This window comes from Mytilus trossulus, chromosome 10, assembly GCF_036588685.1.
Source record: "Mytilus trossulus isolate FHL-02 chromosome 10, PNRI_Mtr1.1.1.hap1, whole genome shotgun sequence".
Taxonomy (NCBI): Eukaryota; Metazoa; Mollusca; class Bivalvia; order Mytilida; family Mytilidae; genus Mytilus; species Mytilus trossulus.
Window position 1 is genome coordinate 50,558,550 of NC_086382.1, and position 21,230 is coordinate 50,579,779.

Consider the following 21,230-nt stretch of genomic DNA (forward strand, 5'->3'; position numbering starts at 1 on the left):
CTGTAAAATTACATAACGTAGATATTTATATATATATATGGAGATCAAATCACAGAATTTAAAAGCCCCTGCCATTGAGATAATGGATCTTTACAGATTAGGTATATATAGTGTACAATAGGAAATAATCAGGAAAGTGTTAATTTTCCGTTTTATATGTATGGTGCTATCGGTGCATAAAGACCGATTGTTATTAAAAGTTTGTTTAATTTACTTTCAATTTGATTACGATAACAAAAAAAGTATTGAAATTGTATGGCATTGTAGAGAGTTTTATACGCTGAAGATTTTGTTCGATAATTCTTTTTGTTTATTGTTATTTTGAATGCAGTGTACTTTCGAAAATAGAGGTGAGAGCCAATATAATTAAAATAAATGGGAATATAACAATATCTGCGAATTTCAATTGAGAAATTTGGACGGCATCTCACTTCTTATTTTGGTGAATTAAGACTGATATGTTGTATGTACAGTGATGGATTTGTGTTTTAGTATCAGATGTCTAGTTTTCATGTTTTAATGGAATAACATTATTCTGTTAATCTGTTTACAGCACTTGTTTGAAAGGATTAGAAATAAATGGTTGTCCGCATGCAAGATTAAGGGATTACCAGTTTTGTTTAATGTAATGTTTTAAGCAGGTCTGGATGATCTGTGTAATCAGACAGCCAGGTGGAAGATATAATTGTTATCTCTTATCTACCAGATGCTGATTAAAAGATAAATGCTAGTTCAAACAAACGTTTTTGTGATTTCGTCTGCAGATAAAGTAATCTTACTGCCATGGTATTTGACTTAGCCATGTTATGAACAGTAGGATCATTAACTGGACCATTAGAGATATATGTGCCATTCTGTTAACAGTTTACATTAATGGAGAATAGCACTGTCTAAAATACCTGGTCCAAGGATGTTTACTAATTAAGTGTTGGAAAACTTTTTTTTAAATATTGGGGATAGAATAAGAATATGACTGTACTTTATCAATCTTTTTCTGACTTTATGTAAACATGAACTAAATAGAAGTGCCAATATTAGAAGCAGGAGTAATATACATAACTATTGGAAATCTATAAAATTAATATGAATATATTTCAACATTGAAAAGAATTTTAGCTACTTAACAAAAATGACCAGTATTTAAATAATATTGACTTTTCCCTCAAAGTTATTTACCGAAAGTGAACAACCCTTGATTTGTTTTGTTTACATTGTTTATCTTCTGTCAGTTTAAGCAGGTGCCCTCTGCTGTATAAATTGAAGTAAAATTTAAATGCTGTAGTCAGTGATGTTTCTCATGATCATTATGATATTTAATAAGACATTAGGTCTTATGGGACAGATGCTTGGTTAGGCAGTGGTCAGTTTAATTAAATCTGACAAATTGAGTTACACCTCATGGTGTATGCACACTTGATGAATCACTGCTAACAGGGATTTCTACCACTTTATTTCCATTTGTTGATTACTTGGAGCTGTCAGCCTCCTCTCTTGTGGAGTTAATTGCCAGGATATCTTGGACATTTGATGTACATAAATTTTGTGAATTATGCAGAAATGAACTGCCTGGACTACGATTAAAAGATACATTCCTGATTTTTTCTTTCTTCGAAACATTATGCTAGTACTCTGAAATTTGAGCTAATAATATTTATATTCATATTTGTGTTGATGTGATATCCTAAGAAATAGATCTGGCCTGAAACCATAAACTTAAGCAGCAGAATAATGGAAGACAATTCAAGACAATGGCAGTCCTATTAGTGGACAGGAAAACATAATTCACTTTACAAACAGTCAAACAATTGGACTTTTAATGGATTACAACTTAGAAAAATGTCAACGATGTTCTTCTAAAGAACAGGTGTGAATATTTTCGGTGTTTTCCTAAGTGTTACATAAAATAGAGACATTTCATTTGATGAGTTTAGAGATTTGGAGTCTGAAGTTTGTTTTGCTTTATCATGTCAAAGTTATGGAATGAATTTCACTAACAAATTGGCATAGTTCTACCCCTAGAAGCCAGTGGACCTGTTTATGTAATTAGCTTGACCTTATATTGGATTAGACTTGAGGTCTAACTTTTAAGTGGGGAAGTTGATAACAAAATACAATTGTATTTCTATCAAACCTTTATGTTGGAATAATATTTGTACTATTTTATAAGGACAACTTTAGTTTGCTGTGGATTGTTGAAAAGTTTGTTATCAAATGCTGATTAAATTTTATTTAAAGTTCTGCCTTCATGTCAGCCCACTGGTCATTTAAATAACCACTTGAAAATCGACTTTATATCCTTTTATTCTTTAATGAGCATTGTGACAAAAATATGAAATTGTAACTTATAAAAGGGAACAGATACTGCACTGGTTCAAAGACTGTTATTATCTTTCATCCAATTACTCTCATTGAAAAGTTTATGATTGATTATAACAACTTTGTAAAGCTTTAGTTTAAATACAGACTAGGCTTTAAAAGTTTTGACTTTTCCGCCATAATTACAAAGCAGGGAAAGAGAAATAATTGAAGTGTCACCACAAGCACAGTATGAAACTTTGAGGGGATTTGACTGAGAAATGAGCTGATTAAAGAAAAGTGTTAGTTATAGCAAAATAATAGGAGGAAATTATCTAATTCATGCAGTTAAAGTTTTTCGACATCTCTATTGTAACAACTTTTCAATGGGATAGAAAAAAAATCATGTAACGAAATCTGATAACATTTAAATTGTTGCAATCAGACCCATGAAACAGGTTGACTATTGTTTCATTAGATATTTTCAGTAACTTATCTGGATTTACATCTCAAATGAAATGTGTGAAGTAGAGCAAGGAATTTGACTTTTTTTCTTTCAAAGAAAGGATGTATGGATATTAGATTTTATTTATAATTATACACAACTATGGATATAATAGGGATGATCGTGAGAAGGTCTGCCTCTTCGAGTGGTAAGTTAATACAATTATTTTAATATTCCTGTTACAAAAGAACATGGTCACTTTTTTTTACTGTCAGCACCCTCAATTGTTGAATATTTTTATAATTTGACGAAACAAAAAATATCTGATAGTAACTTTTTTCCAAAAAATAAAGATTTGGTCAGTCAGAACATGCAAGTTCTGTATTTCCATGGTCAGTATATCTATTGGTATGATACCAGCAAAATTCTCAGACTTTGAAACTTTTTTCAAAACAGATTCAAGCAACACTTCTTGATACAAATTTTCCTGTGCTGATGCTCCTTTCTATGGAACACTTTGATTGTAAGGTAGAAATGATAGAAAAAGTATCAGCATAACATATCTCATGTCTGTTGCCTTGCTTTTCGCTCACATTTTTAAAAGTTGTGGAATTTATAAAAATTAGGATGCAGGGTACATGAGACAGAATTCTCTTGAAATAATAGGAGAAACAGTATATCTGAGGAACAGTGCATTCATTGCTGTTCTTCATCTTAAAGTCACAATTTTTAATTTCATTTCCTACAGGTTTAGCTTTAGTTTAAGATAACTCAAGTTGAAATCTTTGACAAAATTAAATGGTTGAGTTTCAGAAAATGTTTAAAGATTTTTGTCTTCATATAAAGTTTCACCTAATTTGGTAAAGTGAAATTATAATGACTTTCCTCAAATTTAAACTGTAGAAAAGAATACCTTTTAAAACCTAGTAAATCATTTTTGTTCCTTGAAGGATATTACATATATAATTGATTGATAATGTCCAGGTGTAAACTATCTGTAATGACTTTTCACCTGCCTTTTGATGTCTAAGAAGATTAGATGATTAGGGATGTGTCTTTTTAAGTTTAAATACTACATGTACTAAATATTTCCTCACAAGAATGTCAATTCATTCACTGTTGATTTGTGGTTGAGCTTCCAGGTAAATCATGAAGATCTATAGGGCCATGACCTTATACATGTTTAATGGGTGTTGAATTTCATAGTAGGAAGGAATTTATTTTATAAAGAATGATATGTTTAGCAATACACCAAGGACACATTTTGTGCATGTCATGCATAACATGCATTACTGCAGTTAACATGGGGAAAATATGCAATTAGAATATGTAATTATTTAATTGATTGAGCCTGACTCTGTAATTTTTATTTTGTATGTTGTCTTAAGGTAGTGAAACTCTGTCCATCCCATATCAATACACTTTTATGCGAAAATACAGTAAACAATGTCACCCTTTGACCCAGAGAAAAACTGACCTTATAAGAAAAGTGACACTTGAATTGAGGATAAAAATATGTAGATATTTCTATAGCTGGACAACAAAAAGGTTATCAAGTTGATAGAGGTGACATATATATATATAGTAAATTTGTCTAATATCTGTTACCTAAATTACTTTAGAGTTTTGTTGGTTTGCTCCCCTACCTAGATTGATTGATTGTTGGTTGCTTTACGTCTAGTGGCAAATATTTCATGCATATTCAGGACAAGAACAAGTTCACAATGCATACAATAGGTAGGTCTTGCCATAATAGAGGCCATTTGAGATGATGGTCGGAAATTTGGACTGCCACTGGGAAATGAGGGTATATTGGATAGGGACAGAAATTTTGCCTTGCAACAGGCCACCTACGGAGAGTTGTTGCAAGGGTTCTTAATGTGCAAATAGAGTGGCACTCTCTTTGCACGTGGCATTTGATATAACGTCTCCATTCTGACAGGACATGACTGCAAACTTGATACATCCAGCACAGTCAAACGGACGCCCCACTTCGGCAAGCGTTTTACTGCCAGTCAGAAGAAGACCAAGGGACCATATTTCTATTCCCCTATCACCCTTTGGGGACCCCTACCTAGAAAATACATAAGAAGATATATTTGTTTTTATACCCCCACTCTACTTTGTGTTTCAACCACCTTGTCAGAGTTTTGGGTCTGTCCAGACACTGGTTGTTTCCTGTTTTCCAATACTTTCAAAAATATACCAAAGTGGGGATATGTTTTACTCCCTAACTTACAGTAAACTAGACTGGGAGACATGAAACTTTTTTTTTATCACTGCAATATATATACAGATCATACAGATTTTTTTACCTGCCTAAATATATAGAAAATGTTCAAATTTGTGATTTAAATTTCTACTACAAATATAGAATTAAGTGACAACTGCGGTTTTGTTTTTATTGTCTGTGTTGAATGTTCACTGTACAGAATTTTGTAGTGTCGTTCACCTTTGTTTTCTTCTAAGAGTTTTGATGTTTTTTCACCTGTCTTTTCACCAGCTGATAAAATGCATCTGTCAGATTTATAGTCTGTTACCACTTGGTTTCTTAGTGCTCACTTGACCTTTGGTAGTGTTTTTAATTTCTAACTTGACCTTTGATAATCTGTGTTCATGGAATATAACTTTTGGATCAGTAATTGGTAATCTGTTGGAATATCCCATACACCCATTTATGATTTTGTCTGCCTGAAATATCATATAGACTTTAAATTTATGCATTGTGGGTAAAACGATAATTTTGAAAGTAGATATGATTTTTAAAGTCTGGGTAAAACTATATTTTGTAAAGTAGATATATTTGACGAGTCTCTCTTGATTTTCCACAGATAAGATGTTTCCTGCATGTCCACCTGTAATAAAAGATGGAGAATTATTAAAATTATCATTTATAAAATCATTAAAAAGATAGAGAATGAGTCTGGATGATGTTAGGTTGTTGTCATGCTGATTCAGCAGAAATATTGTAGAATATTACAATGTGAATTTATAAGATGATTCTGCCACTCAGTGTTCACGGACAAGATATTAGAAATATGATAATCTTTAACTTTTAATATGATACTAGTTAGGGTTGGTTAAGCAAAAGGAAAGGTATACAGTGGACAATTTGATACTTTCAAAACAGTTAAACTACTGTTAAAAACACATGAAATTAACATTCTCTTATATAGGCATTATTGTTAAATTAAAATGTCAGAATCTGAGATCAAAACGCCTCACAAGAAAGTTTCTCACCCATATACTTTAAATACCAACTCAGCAAGGTGCAGATCCAGGGTTTGAGAAAAAGGGAGGAAAAAATTGCCTGGAATAGTGAGGTAAAAAAAGTGTTGTCTATATATTTATTCAATAAGGAGGAGGAATAAAGATACAATTACAATACATGTATAAAAAAGGAGATGATTGGTATGATTGCGAATGAGACAACTATCCACAAAAGACCAAAATGACAAAGACATTAACAACTATAGGTCAACGTACAGCCTTCAACAATGAACAAAGCCCATACCGCATAGTCAGCTATAAATGGCCACGATAAGACAATGTAAATCAATTCAAACGAGAAAACTAACGGCCTTATTTATATAAAAAAAATGAAAGAAAAAAACAAATATGTAACACAGAAACAAACAACAACAACAGAATTACAGGCTCCTGACTTGGGACAGGCACATACATAAATTATGTGGCGGGGTTAAACATGTTAGCGGGATCCCAACCCCCCCCTAACCTGGGACAGTGGTATAACAGTACAACATAAGAACGAACTATAAATATCAGTTGAAAAAGGCTTAACTCATCAGATGAACAAACATACAAGTGGACGTGGCCTGGTAGGTGTCTGCTCTGGAATCTGCCACTGGTAAAGTTTCATAATTTGTGTTGAAAAATGTTCATCTGAGGGTCACTCTACTTATAAATTATGCTTTTATAACTTGTGATAACTGTTTTATATACTAAAGGTTACAGTGACCTTAACTGAATTGGAATCTGTCACTCAGACAATTATGATGTCAGTCTCTGATTATTACTTCCTTTGAACAATAATTTGATATACCAGTAATCAATTTCCATAGAATAATATCCATTCTGATATAGTATTAGATACTAGAGGCTGTATCAGTTTTTGTTGTCTGTTGATGATAAGAGGTGAGGTGAGATCCTGAGAATTTACAAAACTTTTACTTCTATACTTTGTAGTAATCTGTTTCAGTTACACTCTATACATGTAGAATTTGATAATCATTGCAGATGCTTTAGCACTTCTTCAAATTGTGTTTTAATCACTGAAAAACTTATAACACATTGATTCCCATTTGTTTCTGTCCAAAGTTTTTTCATAATTTTTTCTCTGATGAGCTATATGCATATGTCATATTCAGTTTGTATGCTGAATTTTGTTTATTTTGGCTTTTGTTCAATCTTTTACTCTCTCTTAAAATATATCCATGAAAACTGCTTACTTGCTTAAATAGTAGGAAAAAATACATAAAAGTTACATTTAATGGGAGATAACTGGTGCCAAGAAGTCAAAATATTTTTTGAGGCCTTCAGGTGGCCGCATGGTATAAGTAGCTACTACTGTAATCATGAGCCAGTCAACACTGAGGTTGTGAGTTCAAACCCCGCTTATGCAGGTTCACTAAACTCCAATCTTAATTGACTAGGATTGTCAGTTTTCCTATCAAAGGTTGTAATTTCTCAGGGCAATCCAGCTTCCTCCAATAAAAACTGGCCCCCACAAAATAGCCCATCAGCGGTATTAAAAATCAAAATGTGTTTGAACAAATATGTTCATCATGCTTTCAAGTACAGTAAAACATACTTTATGGATCTGAAAGCTAAAATAGTTGAATAGATTGACAGTTATTCATTGAAACAATTTTTGATAAACGGCTCTCATTTGATAGTCAATGAGTCGTCAATGTATTGAGAGTTATCTTTCTTGAGTTAACTTGAAGTGAGGAGGAGCTTTTGAAAAGGTTGATCTGGCTCCTTCTTGTGGAGTGGTTTATTACATTGTGTGAACGGGCCAACAATTCATTTTTTTTAATATTTTTTTAGATTTTTTTAGTTTTTAAAATAATTGCTCATTGATATTCTGCTTTGCCATTGCACTCTGTAAAAAATCACTATTTGAGCCAAAATTTTAAATTTAGAAATTGTTTCCTAGAATCTTTTATTAACACCATTTGAAGGATTTTAGTTTTTTTTCAATTAATATGCAATCTTTATGATTCACACACTTAAGGCTTTTCAAATGTTGTGTCCTCTCTTTTTATTGATAAGGCATTGAGTCCTGTCAGTGGCTTTCACTTTTAGCAGTTTTCCAAGTATTATGTGTGATGTTACACCGTACAAAGCTGTTATATATTAATTGGATACATGCAGTTTGCCTTTCAAGCATAGAAAAATAACTTTTTATAAAAATGAAATACAAATATATTGCATAATACAAACCTGCTAATTTGAATATTTCTGCCTCTGTTGCCGCTATTAATAGGACTGAATGTATCAAGTATCCTAATAATCATTAAAGCAGTAGGTGTCTACCATAGCAGTGATTATAATTAATTGATGTAACTTTCATGTTTGATTTAATTCTGTCTTTCCACTAGTTTGGCTTCATCATTGCACAAATTGATTTATAATTTCTCCCTGATTGATTTGTCTTCGGTGTGTCATGTGACCATAGCTAGGAAACAGATAGAACTTCTCAGATAATATACAGTCAGGGGGCTCTTGAGAAATTATATTCAATTCTTACGATATAGGCTTTATTCAGCAAGGGAAAATCCTAACCCCTAGTTACTGTATATTTTGACAGGTTTTTATTGTACTGAGTAAAAAAAATTGTATGTTTAATTTTTATTTCAATTTATATAGTTGTAGACGTATCATGTTTGCATTAGGACATATTTATGGATCATTTAAAGCACTCATACCACATCTTCTTATATCTATCTGTACAACATTCACTCTTTCTTATACTACGATTTTAACTGGATTTTTGTGACAAAAATGTCAGTTATTGATTTGGTAATGTACAGTGGGCGGCCAGTCAGGTGGGAGGCAACCAAATGTTGTCCGAGCATTTACTCATGAACTGTTCAACCAAAGCTTTTTAAATTTTAATGTTGTTACTGACAACAAAATAAAGGTCAAGGTCAATCATGATGATTTTAACTTTTACTGTTCAGGAGTTATGGCTCTTGAAAGATTGAAAAATGGCATTTCCAGTGGTGTCTGTGCATTTACACATGAACTGTTCAACCTATTCTTTTCAAATTTTAATAGGTTGTTACTGATGAAAAAATGGAGGTCAAATTTTATAGTGATGATTTTCATTTTCACCGTTCACCAGCTATGGTTCTTGTGATATTGGCAGGACACGAATAAATTTTAATAAATCCGGTTTGCTCTTGTTGTGACAGCTTCTTGTCTTAAGTTATTGATGCAGAATGTTTTGTGAATTCCTGGAAAAGGTGAACTGATTTAATTTTTATCTTTTTTCCAGTTGTAAAGAGTAATAGTTATCTAGTATATACATGAAATATTTGCACTGGATCCAATGATGATTGAGCAAACAACAATATTAATCAATCATTCATCTATGACCCTGACCTTTTGGCAAAGAGATATAAGAACCAGTATTTCTAGCTTTAAATTTGTTTGAATATTGAAATCCTGGTTGAAATATATGAACTCTTACAGAAGGTTCTCCGAAATTGCAATGTATAATCATTCACAGCTTCTTAATTGCTTTTCGTGGTGTCAACATGTATTTAAAGTAAAAGATAAATCATTGAAATTGCTTGAAATGTAGAAAATTACAAATCAGTATCTTTTTATAGACTAATTTGTTAATTTTCAGTACTCGGTGTAAGTTTAATGAAGATATTGACTAGTTTGGAGATAAAATGTTTACCAACTCCTCCATAATCTGATCTTCTATACAATGTATTAGATGAGATTAGTGGAGATCAATAAAGTGTTTGATCAGAACTCACCACTGTCCTGAACTTAGGGTCATCCTCATAGTGGTCAATTACAGTCAAATAGTAGTTGACAGTGAATCATAACAGAAGCTTATTTGATAAGTTCTCATTCATAGCTGGTCAGCTACAGTAAAATCTGAATGAAAATTCTGATTGGTTTCTAAAAGTAGTTTGATGTTTTTGAGTTTGCATGGTTATCAAAGTCAGCTGTATTTCATGATTAATAACCAGTGGTTACAATTTCACAGTAAAGTATTTTTAATTGTATATTGCTCCCAGTCATGCATCTACATAAAAGTACATTTATCAGTAAATAAAGGGTTTTAATTATAGATTTCTTCGAATAAAAATTCAAAGTTGTCATGAAGCCTTTTTTTCCTACGACTGAGCGAGTTGCCATCCTATTCTTAACATATTGTAAATCTTCAGCCAGACAAATAATCTTGAGTTATTTTCACCTACACTAATAGGTCTTTGGATGATAAGAGATTGGTCAATCGATTCTAAATCCTTCCTATTAATTGTTAGTATATTCTTTGAGACAAGTAGTTGACATTTAAGGGGATTTTATTGCATCATCGTTATCTAAAACTTCTAAAATCGTTACAAACAATCAATCATCGGAGACTGGTTCAGACAATATTGATTCTACTGTTCAAAGATTGGAAATAGATTCAATTAATTCTGGATTTTCTTTTTCCCTCATACAAGATTTTAAAAGATATAAAAATTGTGAAAACTAAAGAAGGAGGATCATTTTAAATTCAAAAGGTAAATTTAATGAAGGTATGTTCATTTGTGCATTAGTTTATTGTTTTCAGAGATTTTAGTTGATTGTATATATGATACAGGTATGATAATGAAAATACATTGAGTGATTGTCACAAAACCTTTGATCTCTATTACAATGCTTTGTTTATCAGATCAAAATAAAATGTTTCCTGAATTTTTATTAACCGGATTTTTGTGACAAAAATGTCGGTTATTAAATTGGGGATGCTCGGCGGGCGGGCAGGCGGTCGGGCAGGCGGCAATCAAATGTTGTCTGTGCATTATATAACTCAAGAACCGTTCAACCAAAGCTTTTAAAATTTTAATATGTTGTTACTGACAACTAAATGAAGGTCAAGTTCAATAATGGCCATTTTGACTTCTACCTTTCAGGAGTTATGGTTCTTGAAAGATTGAAAAATGGCGTTTCCAGTCTTGTCCGTGCATTTACGCATGAACAGTTCTACCAAAGCTTCCCAAATTTTAATATGTTGTTACTGGTGACAAAATGGAGGTCAAGTTCAATAATGACGATTTTGACTTTTACCGTTCAGGAGTTATGGTTCTTGAAAGATTGAAAAATGGCGTTTCCAGTCGTGTCCGTGCATTTACGCATGAACAGTTCTACCAAAGCTTCCCAAATTTTAATATGTTGTTACTGGTGACAAAATGTAGGTCAAGTTCAATAATGACGATTTTGACTTTTACCGTTCAGGAGTAATGGTTCTTGAAAGATTGAAAAATGGCATTTCCAGTCGTGTCCGTGCATTTACGCATGAACTGTTTTACCAAAGCTTCCCAAATTATAATATGTTGTTACTGGTGACAAAATGGAGGTCAAGTTCAAAAATGACGCTTTTGACTTTTACCGTTCAGGAGTTATGGTTCTTGAAAGATTGAAAAATGGTGTTTCCAGTCATGTCCGTGCATTTTCTCATGAACCATTCAACCAAAGCTTTTCAAATTTTAATATGTTGTTACTGATGACAAAATAGAGGTCAAATTTGATATTGACAATTTTCACTTTCACCAATCATCAGTAATGGTTCTTGTGATATTGCCAGGACACAAATAAATGCTAATGAATCCGGTTTGCTGTCGTTGTGACAGCCTCTTGTTATATTTTTTTTACTTCTGTTGATCTGCGAACTTAAATTGGATTTTTGGATTACCACTTGTGGAACATTGTATTTGATTGAATGGCTTCATGTAAGGTTTTGTAAAGTGAAACATGGTATTAAACTTTTGAAGAGAACTTTACAAGGCAGATTTTGTAATCTGTAACCATTATATAAAGATATATTGATGTAACTGTTTCATATGATTTGCCTACTTTCATTCTATCCTTGATTGTATTTTTTTTTCAATTGCATCAAACCACACACTTGAAGCATGATAGATTTTAAATTAAATATCATGGATTTAATGCCTCTCTGGACAAAGACAGCTATTTCTAGATATAACAACCTAAATTTGTTATAAAATACAGAGAAAAAATTACCTTTTAATCATGTTAATAATGAAGTATGGAATATATCATGTTGCAGTTTTAAAATGAGAATTTGATACTATGCAGCACGTTTGAAATATCAAATAATAAAAAAATACATGACTTTTTATTCTTTTTCATTCCTCAGGAAAATAAGAATTATTTGCAATGATATTTGACTTGGTCTGTTTCTTTCTTTATGTTTTGTTAGTTGTATGTACCAAGTTACTGTATAACAGTTGATTAATTTGTTTCAATTTGATTGTTTTAAAATGATGGAACTTTTAGTATTTTGCTGTGCCTGGACATACCTGTTTATCAAAGTCTTAGCAACTTTAGAATGATTACAAAAGTGCTTAACTGCTAAAATTTGATGAAGTTTTGATATATTATGATGTTTACAATGGATGGCTGTTATCTTATAGTGGCAACTTGAGTTTATGTTCTTGAAAAATCTGGCCCATCATATCTGAGTGTAGTACAATCATAGTTATGTGAAACCTGCTTTGTACTAGACTGTCATACTGGGCCAGATTTTTAATGTACTAATTCACAAGTAAATAAACGTATTTACACTTTTTGTATTTAGCTGTGTTTTGCCTCTGAATAACCTTATATCATCTCCGAATAACCTTTTGACGTCAAGCAACAATCACTTTTTAGTTGTGACGTAGAATGTTTGAATTATGATGTCAAAGTTTACGGGAACTTGTGTGATGTTATGTAATGGCGAACAAATTTGAATACAAGTGTAAATTCGTCTGTTGTCCACAGGAAGACATGTCATCTTCCAGAGCACCTGAGATCACTCCCAGTTTTTGGTGGGGTTGGTGTTGCATATACTTTAGTTTTTTTCTATGTTGTATCTAGTGACTACTATGTTTGTTTGTCTTTTTCTTTCAGCTTTGGTGTTGTCAGTTTATTTTCGATAGATGAGTTTGAATGCCCCTCTAGTATCTTTTGCCCCTCTTTTACAAAGACACTTTGTTCTGTCACATACTTGGAACAGAGAAATCTTTTCTCTTACTTCTTAATCACGTTAATGCTGCATGCTTTAAAAGATATCAGTCTTGAAGTCTTTGGTTTGAGCACATATATGCTATCACCAAGACGGTATCTTGATACATGGCTGGCAATGGATTTGTTAGCTATAGATAATACAAATGGCTTTCTTTCTGATTTGTCAAGAAAAGTTTTGATCAATGTACTTGTATTGAACCTTCACTGAAGCATTGACGGCACTGTTTGATGAATTTGGATTTTTCCATTCAATAAGGTGTCACCTTATCACAAAAGTGATTAAAGATTTTTAATTGGAAAATGCTTCATTTCACATGGCCATTAACAATAATGAAATTCTCATTAACTAATGCATCATATTACGTAATAACCTGCTTGCATGTAAGTGACACGAAAATTGACTTTAGCTCTGAAATCGGCAGTCGCATCATTGCAATAATAAGACTCTAATTTCCTTTTCTTATTTTAATGTGTTATGTGAGCGACAGGTCTATATCTGGTTAACGTGTAAGATTTCTTATTGTTACAGCATGTCATTTAGTGAACAAAATTTGCATTAATGCTAATCTTTGGATTCTGTCTATGATCAAATATCTTTAATCTAAGTGTGGTATTGTAGGTTAAGTGGATATTTATAAAACAAGAGGTTGAGGAAAAACCAAAAGTACCGGAATTCCCTATGCTTGTTTACCTGACGCAATCGGTTATAGAAGAAATTGGCATTTGTTGAAATAATTGCAGACATTTAAATTTAACAAGTGATTATGATATAGTTTTCTGAAATTGCTTATTATTTAAAGCTAAAGAGAACAAAAGAGTAAATGTATCAATATACCTATAGTACAATGAAAAACTGATATATGTATTGACAAACATTACTAATTACGGAAGTCTGTCGTGACAGTGGCGATACTACTTTGTTCTACCAACAAATAGCATGTCATGTACTATGCTACAACCAATATATACCTGTATTAACACTATGTGTACCTTTGTTGCCAGTCTAGACTTAATATCAGTTTTATATTAGTTTCATATTGAAAAGATTTGGAGAAAAAATCTGCATTTTTATAAAAGGATTAAGTGTAGATTGTTGTGTTTTATAACCAGAAATAAAACAAAAATGGAATTTATGCCATACTGAAGTCATTAATATTTTCTGCAATATAAAACAGTTGTACAGTACCCACGACTTCTTGGTTTGACATATACTGCCAACAACCTTGTAGCATATATATCAATTGCTGAAATTTAAACTCTTGATTTGTCTATCCCAGTGGAATTCATGGAAGTAATAAACCTAGTGATAAATCCACAATAATATGTTCCTCTTGGTACTTACAGTTGAAGTATACCTGTCAGCCAAACTTATATAGGATATCTGGAATATTGAAATATTATAACTTTTCCCTTCAGGATTAGAGATTGGATCATCAAAGAGTGGTTCCTGTGGCAATAGTAGTCACGGTAGCAGTAGTAGTGGTCGTCATAGTGATCTAGTAAACCAGCTTAGTGACGGATCTGACCTAAAACAGTACTTCTCACCAGAGGTTAGTGATAAAATAGCTCTATGGTAGGAAACAATTTTGGGATTGTCTAAAATAGATTACAAATTCTCAATATATTATATAACAGTATGTTTATATGATATCTCAAATATGTGAATGTGATTGGTCTGTTAGAACTATGTTCCTCATTTTACATTTCGTGGTAAAACATGTTGCTGAAACTACTGTCATTTCCTATGTCAACAGTTTGTCAATATTAACACTGAGATACTCATGCCTGATATACATGTATGGAATCTTTGGGCTCCAAGGAATTTGAAATTGGAAGAAAATAAAAGCAAATGTTTAGGTTTATTTTTTATGCCCCACCATTATGTTTTCTGGTCTGTGCGTCCATTCGTCTATCTGTTCATTGGTCCGTCTGTCCCGCTTCAGGTTAAATTTTTTGGTCAAGGTAGTTTTTGACCAAGTTGAAGTCCAATCAACTTGAAACTTAGTACACATGTTCCCTATGATATTATCTTTCTAATTTTAATGCCTAATTATATTTTAAATCCAATTTCATGGTCCATTGAACATGGAAAATGATAGTGTGAGTGGGGCATCCGTGTTCTTTGGACACATTCTTGTTTTCTACAGCTTTTTAAACTAGACCACTGTCACCTAACTCACAAACTTTGCATTAAAATCTAAATTGATCAGAGATAGAAATAAAAGAAGGGAACATATTTTATTAATAAATTATTATTTTGTTGTTAAGTTCAAAGACGATATATATTGTACTTTTAAATTTAAACTTGATTAACATAAATATTAAACAAATTTCCATTCACACTTTAACAACTTGCTTACGTATCAATTTACACAAATTATTCAAATATTTTATATATTGTTCATCCATCTGTGATTTTTTGAAAGCTTTTTATCTCTGTATTTGTGATGGGTATAAAACATCTTAGACATACTATTTAAAGTTATAAAAGTGATGTAGAAATAATACCAGTAACAAGTTGTCTCCCCTTTTATCTTGACCTTTCTGCTTTAACAATGATTATAAATACACATTTAACTGGCAATATTTTTTCTCCAGATTCAGCTTGTCATTTACAGATAAAATGTGTTAAAAATGTTGACTTTTATGTCATTAAAAGGTGTTAATTGTTATAAACTGATAGCAAGCTATATTCAGAGGGATGAAATGCTTTTTTACCATGACAACTTGTTGATCATATAAGGAGATAGGAAAGTTGAGATTATATTTTCATTCGATAAAAAATGGACAATTATTTTGATTAGAGTAAGTAGACTATTGAATGAAAAGTTCCGTTTTAAGTTCCTTGTAGAACTTAATTTATTTATTGTTGTTTATTTCCTGTTCTAACTCACTTTATAAAGGTTTGTAGATGTAATTCTTTTACTTTCTTAAATGATAACAAAAGTTTGCTTGTACCACGGTAAATTAAAATCTTAAGTTAATGAATTAAGTATGGAAATTTTGATTTACTTGATTTTAATTTATTATTTTTAACATTTGCTAATTGTCATGGCTTTGATGTCCTGTAATGATAAGTCAGAATCAATTAAAACTTGGGGAAAATAATATAATGCCTTTTAAATTACAGCTATCTGACGATGATGGAGCTGAAAGTGACGACAGTATTCACACAATGACAGAGGCAGAGTCCAAAATCTCCTACAAACAGTTTGGTGCTATTCGTAAAGCAGGGTAAGGATTAAATACTGTATATGAGAAGATCATGTTTTTATGCCTCATTTATGAGCATTATGGTGGTGGTGTGTGTGTGGTGGTGGCATCCATGCAAAATGAAACACATTCTTGTTATATTTAGAGATCTATGTATTCTACCTGATTAAGAAGGTAAAACTTCTAACCACACTGATACTTGCAGTCTTTGGCTTTAATAGAGTTTGCATATTCTTTATTCTAGGAATTTCGGATGTTTTATAACAATGGTTCTAATGGAAAGTATAAGCATAAAAAATAAGTAAATATCAGACCCTTTGGATTATCATCTTTTATTCCTTGTATTTGATGTTAATTAATCTTGTATTTAGATCAAAACATGTTACTTTCTGCTACAGATGACATAAAGCAGGGGTATATTGGATATCAAGCTTTAGGTTATATGGAATATTGGTAATAGTATTACCATGAACTACAAGATCAATTGAATTTATTTAGTACATGTGTACTAATTTGAGCAGAAAACTTGTGAATTGGATTAAAATTATAATTATTTTGTAATATGGAAGAAAAAATGTAATTTCCTGTATAGGGTTGGATTAACTTACTTTTAAATTTAATAACACAAATACATTAAGAAAAATACATTTATTTTTAAATGTTTATTTCTTTAATTTCTTTTAAAAATATATTAGACAAATAAAGTAATTTAATTTAATCTTTCTATCATGTAAAAGATACTTATCATTAGTAAGGTTTTAACACACATCCTACTTACATTAACGTATTATCAACAGGATATTTGTATTATTGTGGTAAAATGTAAAAACTATCAAATATTGACTGGTTGTAATGTCAGAGTCGGAAAAAAATAAAAGAACCAGATCAGAGAGTTGTGATTTGATAAGGGAAGATTTAGAACATTTTGCAATTGCAAGACGTGGCTCAGACAATTATGATAAAGTCAGGTAAGAACCTGAAAATGTATAAAAGCTGTGAAAATAGTACAGTAAGATCCAGACAATACAGATTAAAATGTTTGCACGCTTAATTTTAAATATGTTTGTAAGTCACATTATTTTCTTATAAGGGGAATGCCAATTTAAATTTTTCACTCTGAATGGGTTGATGTTACAGAATAGTTTTATTTGACGCAATATGTATACAGCTAAGAATATTCTCATATCAAGTTTTTCTACAGAGCAATTTTACTAACATTGTACTTTTGATATGATGCATTCTCAATATTTCATTTTGTTCATGTAATGATTTCAATATGCACAAGAAGGGGTATAATCCCCACTCAGCGCAGCTGCACATTTAAATAAGCTATCATTATCAAAATCCTTATATATTAGAAATAAACATACATGTTAAAAATGTAGAGGATACCAACATTTGATTTAGATTAGTTCTTCATTTAAGTATTATCAAGTTACTTTCATGAGGGCAAAACAAATCTGATATTTTTTATGCCCTCGCCATAGTGGAGGGGACATTAAGTTTTACCCTTGTTGGTCTAGATGTCCTAAAATTGCTTTCTGTTCTTCATCTTAGTATGCCTCAATCAAATTTTATGAAACTTATATACATTGCTTATTACCACGAAACACAAATCAACAATTTTGGGTGGTGTCACTTTTTTCATTCTACAATCATGCCCCTTGATAAATGGATATAAACTCAGATCAAGTTCAAAATTTTGTTGCACCACTTTTACCATTATTGAGTTATGTCCCTTTCAGCATTGTATGCAAGCAGTGGCATCATCTGTGTCCATGGGACACATTCCTCATTTAATTAAAATAATCTTGAATTTCATAACTTTTTTTGTTTTCTTGCAGTTGGCTTGTTGTAAAGAATTGGTTAGTACAGAGAAAGAGGAGGTTAGAACATGCTCCTAAGAGAAAATGGAAGAGATACTGGGTGTGTCTGAAGGGAACAGTTTTATTGTTTTATGACTGTAATGAACAGAACTCTATCACAGAAGAAAGTGTTCCTAGACATATTCTAGGTAAGGACTGACATCAGTATATGCCGGTCTTGATCCAAGTCATATTTTACAAGGTGTACCAAGTCAGGAATATGACAGTTCTTGTCCATTCGTTTTTGATGCGTTTTGTTTTTTGATTTTGCCATGTGATTATGGACTTTCCAAATTGATTTTCCTCTGAGTTCAGTATTTTTGTGATTTTACTTTTTAGAAGCAAAAACGTATCTTAAAAGTCAAGGTCTTAGATATTTCAGACTTTAAAGATTTCCTGGCTATGTGTTTGTAAAGTTTTCTTGATAGCAAGTCATCCAACAATTGTTGCTAATATGACCATATTACTTGCTCAAATCTTGAAGATAAAAGCTAAGGCCTTCCATGTGTATGAAAGGTTTATTTTGGCCACATCATAGAACTGCCTTTTATGATATTAGAAGCAAAAACAAGCAACTGTTTCCTCTTATTTGTTACATAAGTTTGTGTTTTAACCTTCAGCCATGTTATTATCATAGTAGTCAAGATTTAATTCTGCAAAATTATACCTCATGCTTTCTTTCTATCTGTGAGTACTGCTTTCTACAATGATTAACCTTGACCAAAAAAGGCTTATGACCTTCAGCAAAGATCACATCTGGTTGCTTAAGATCACAACTTCATCTCATGTAGAGGTGTTAGTTCCATTAATACACTGACTTTCCTTGTTTATAGAAGATTTAGAACAATAATAACTATTTATTCAATGAAAAAGATTATTTTCAAAAGATGTAACAGTAGTCTAAAATTGTTCATTTATTTAAGGAATGACTGTAATATTTTTTCTGTCTATGAAGAAATAACATAAAAAATTTGGTGCGCACTGAATAACGCGCGTAGAAAACCATGAAAAAACGTTGATGACATCATGGTCACAGGACTAAATTTTGTCTATGGGCTCATAACAAAATAACGTCAGCCAATCAGAAGACATGTTACATCCAAAATTAAATTATTACAAAAATAGAGGCAAAAAATATCAGAGGAACATTCAAATTCAGAAGTTGAGTATAAATTGACAACAACATCATGGCAAAAAAAAAGACCTTTAGAAAAACAGCAGTTTACAAACAAAACAAATAAACTTAAAAAGAAAAAGAAGCAAAATGAACCCCAGTACCTCAAGGGCTTCTGAAGTAAGCTTCTAGAAACATTATAAGGATGTTGATTGTATATTTGTAGTGATAGAAGGTGGAATTGCCCAGGCTGTTCCTGAACATCCAAAAAGAGACAACATATTCTCCCTGAGTACGGCATTTGGGGATGCATACTTATTCCAGGTAACTTTCTCAATAGCTTTTATTTTGGCCTTTATCTTCATTCCTAATATGTGTTCTAGAATGAAAGAAAAGAGATGAAAGTAGCTTAAAAAAACCTCATTAATTTGTAATCTTAGAACAGTTAGGTTTACTTTTTTTTCTTATACCACCAATTATGTTAACCACACTTAAAAAAGATATTTGATATTTTTATTGTTTTACAGGCATTGTCTTCAACCGAGGTGGAGAACTGGATATGTGCCATACATTCAGCATGTGCTTCCTCCCTGGCACGACAACACGGGAAAGATAACTCACTCAAATTAATCAAAAGTGAACAACATAAACTGGAAAATAATATAGATGTGGTAAGACATGAATTTATTTTTCTTTATAGGAGAATTCTCCTTTTCACCAATTTTTGGGGGTAATGATTAAGCCTCAGACATAACCATTTCTGTTTCAGTGAGAAAAAAACTAAATAAAAAAAAAATCTGCTGAAAAAGAATGTTTTGTACCTTTGAGAAAAAAGTATGCAATTATTACATGATAAATACAAAGACAAAGGCCTTATTGAAATGATCCTAGGATTGGGGAATTTTGCATATTTCTTATATAATGTATTTTTATTGCCATATTTTTTTTCCAGATAAAAAAACATTTTATATTGTAGGATGTTAAAATGAAGAAAATGGCTGAGCTTCAGCTAACAGTAGTGACAGATCCAAGATCACGTCAGGCCATTATAAAACAGATCGCTCAGTGGGAGGAGAATTTAGAGAAGTTATATATAGAACAGTATAGACTTAGGTGTTATATCTCTACGTTACAGGGATCAGAGTTACCTAATCCTAAGGCATGTATCTGTTGTTAACCTAGGAAAGATAGATAACTCTTGTTTTCAAACTGTTTTGTTCAACTTTTGGTCATTTGCACAAAAGTATGAGTAATCCTGCAGAAATAAGTCATTAATGTCACTCAAATGTGTCCATTTTCTTCTTTTGTAATATCTTGATCTAATTTAGAATACATGGCTTTACATATGAGTAATGCAATATTTTTATATCAAAAGGTGATTTTAAAGAAATCATTCACATTTTGTCAAAAAATTAGTTTGTTTTGCACTTTACAGGGATCAGTAAATATATTAAGAAAACTTACAAAATTAGCTCAAAAATCATTGTGTGTGCTTGGATTTAACATAAAACAAACACAAAGTAAAATGTTTCTGAACTGTTATATATGAACTTGATTTCTTTTAGGTTTTGTTAGCAAATGCATCTAAGACTACAAAAGCAACATTAGGAAAACTTGGTGTTTTCACTGTAACTTCTTTCCATGCCTTAGTAGCAGCAAGGCGACCTCTGATAGTACCAAACATTTATGGCAAAGGAAGCCACAAAGGTGGCATGCTGTCTCCTAGAGGTGACGGGACATTTAAATACTCAACCAAGGTCACAACTCCTGCATCTAATCTTGACACATCGTATGTATCCAATGGTGATGTAAAATTTGTTTAATTGTATGATTCAAGATATAGTGACCTGCTTAGTGGTCACTTAAGTATATTGATATATTAGCCTGATGACTTATAAAAGTTGCAAGTTATTTGTCCATATAAAAAAGAAGATGTGGTTTGATTGCCAATGAAACAACTCTCAACAAGTTACCAAATGACACAGAAATTAACAACTTATGGTCACTGTACAGA

At 31.8% G+C, this 21,230-nt stretch overlaps 1 protein-coding gene across 3 annotated transcripts in view; it reads left to right on the forward strand.

Moving 5' to 3' along the window:
* The window catches only part of LOC134687566 (protein still life, isoform SIF type 1-like), a 143,926-nt gene that overhangs the window by 95,961 nt on the left and 26,735 nt on the right, over nucleotides 1-21,230 (forward strand). For all 3 annotated transcript variants that reach the window (XM_063547962.1, XM_063547964.1, XM_063547963.1), the window contains 7 exons: nucleotides 14,441-14,574; nucleotides 16,155-16,258; nucleotides 18,082-18,251; nucleotides 19,443-19,540; nucleotides 19,744-19,887; nucleotides 20,193-20,375; nucleotides 20,782-21,005. In XM_063547962.1, the coding sequence (XP_063404032.1) occupies nucleotides 14,441-14,574; nucleotides 16,155-16,258; nucleotides 18,082-18,251; nucleotides 19,443-19,540; nucleotides 19,744-19,887; nucleotides 20,193-20,375; nucleotides 20,782-21,005 (1,057 nt within the window). The remainder of the gene's footprint in view (nucleotides 1-14,440; nucleotides 14,575-16,154; nucleotides 16,259-18,081; nucleotides 18,252-19,442; nucleotides 19,541-19,743; nucleotides 19,888-20,192; nucleotides 20,376-20,781; nucleotides 21,006-21,230) is intronic.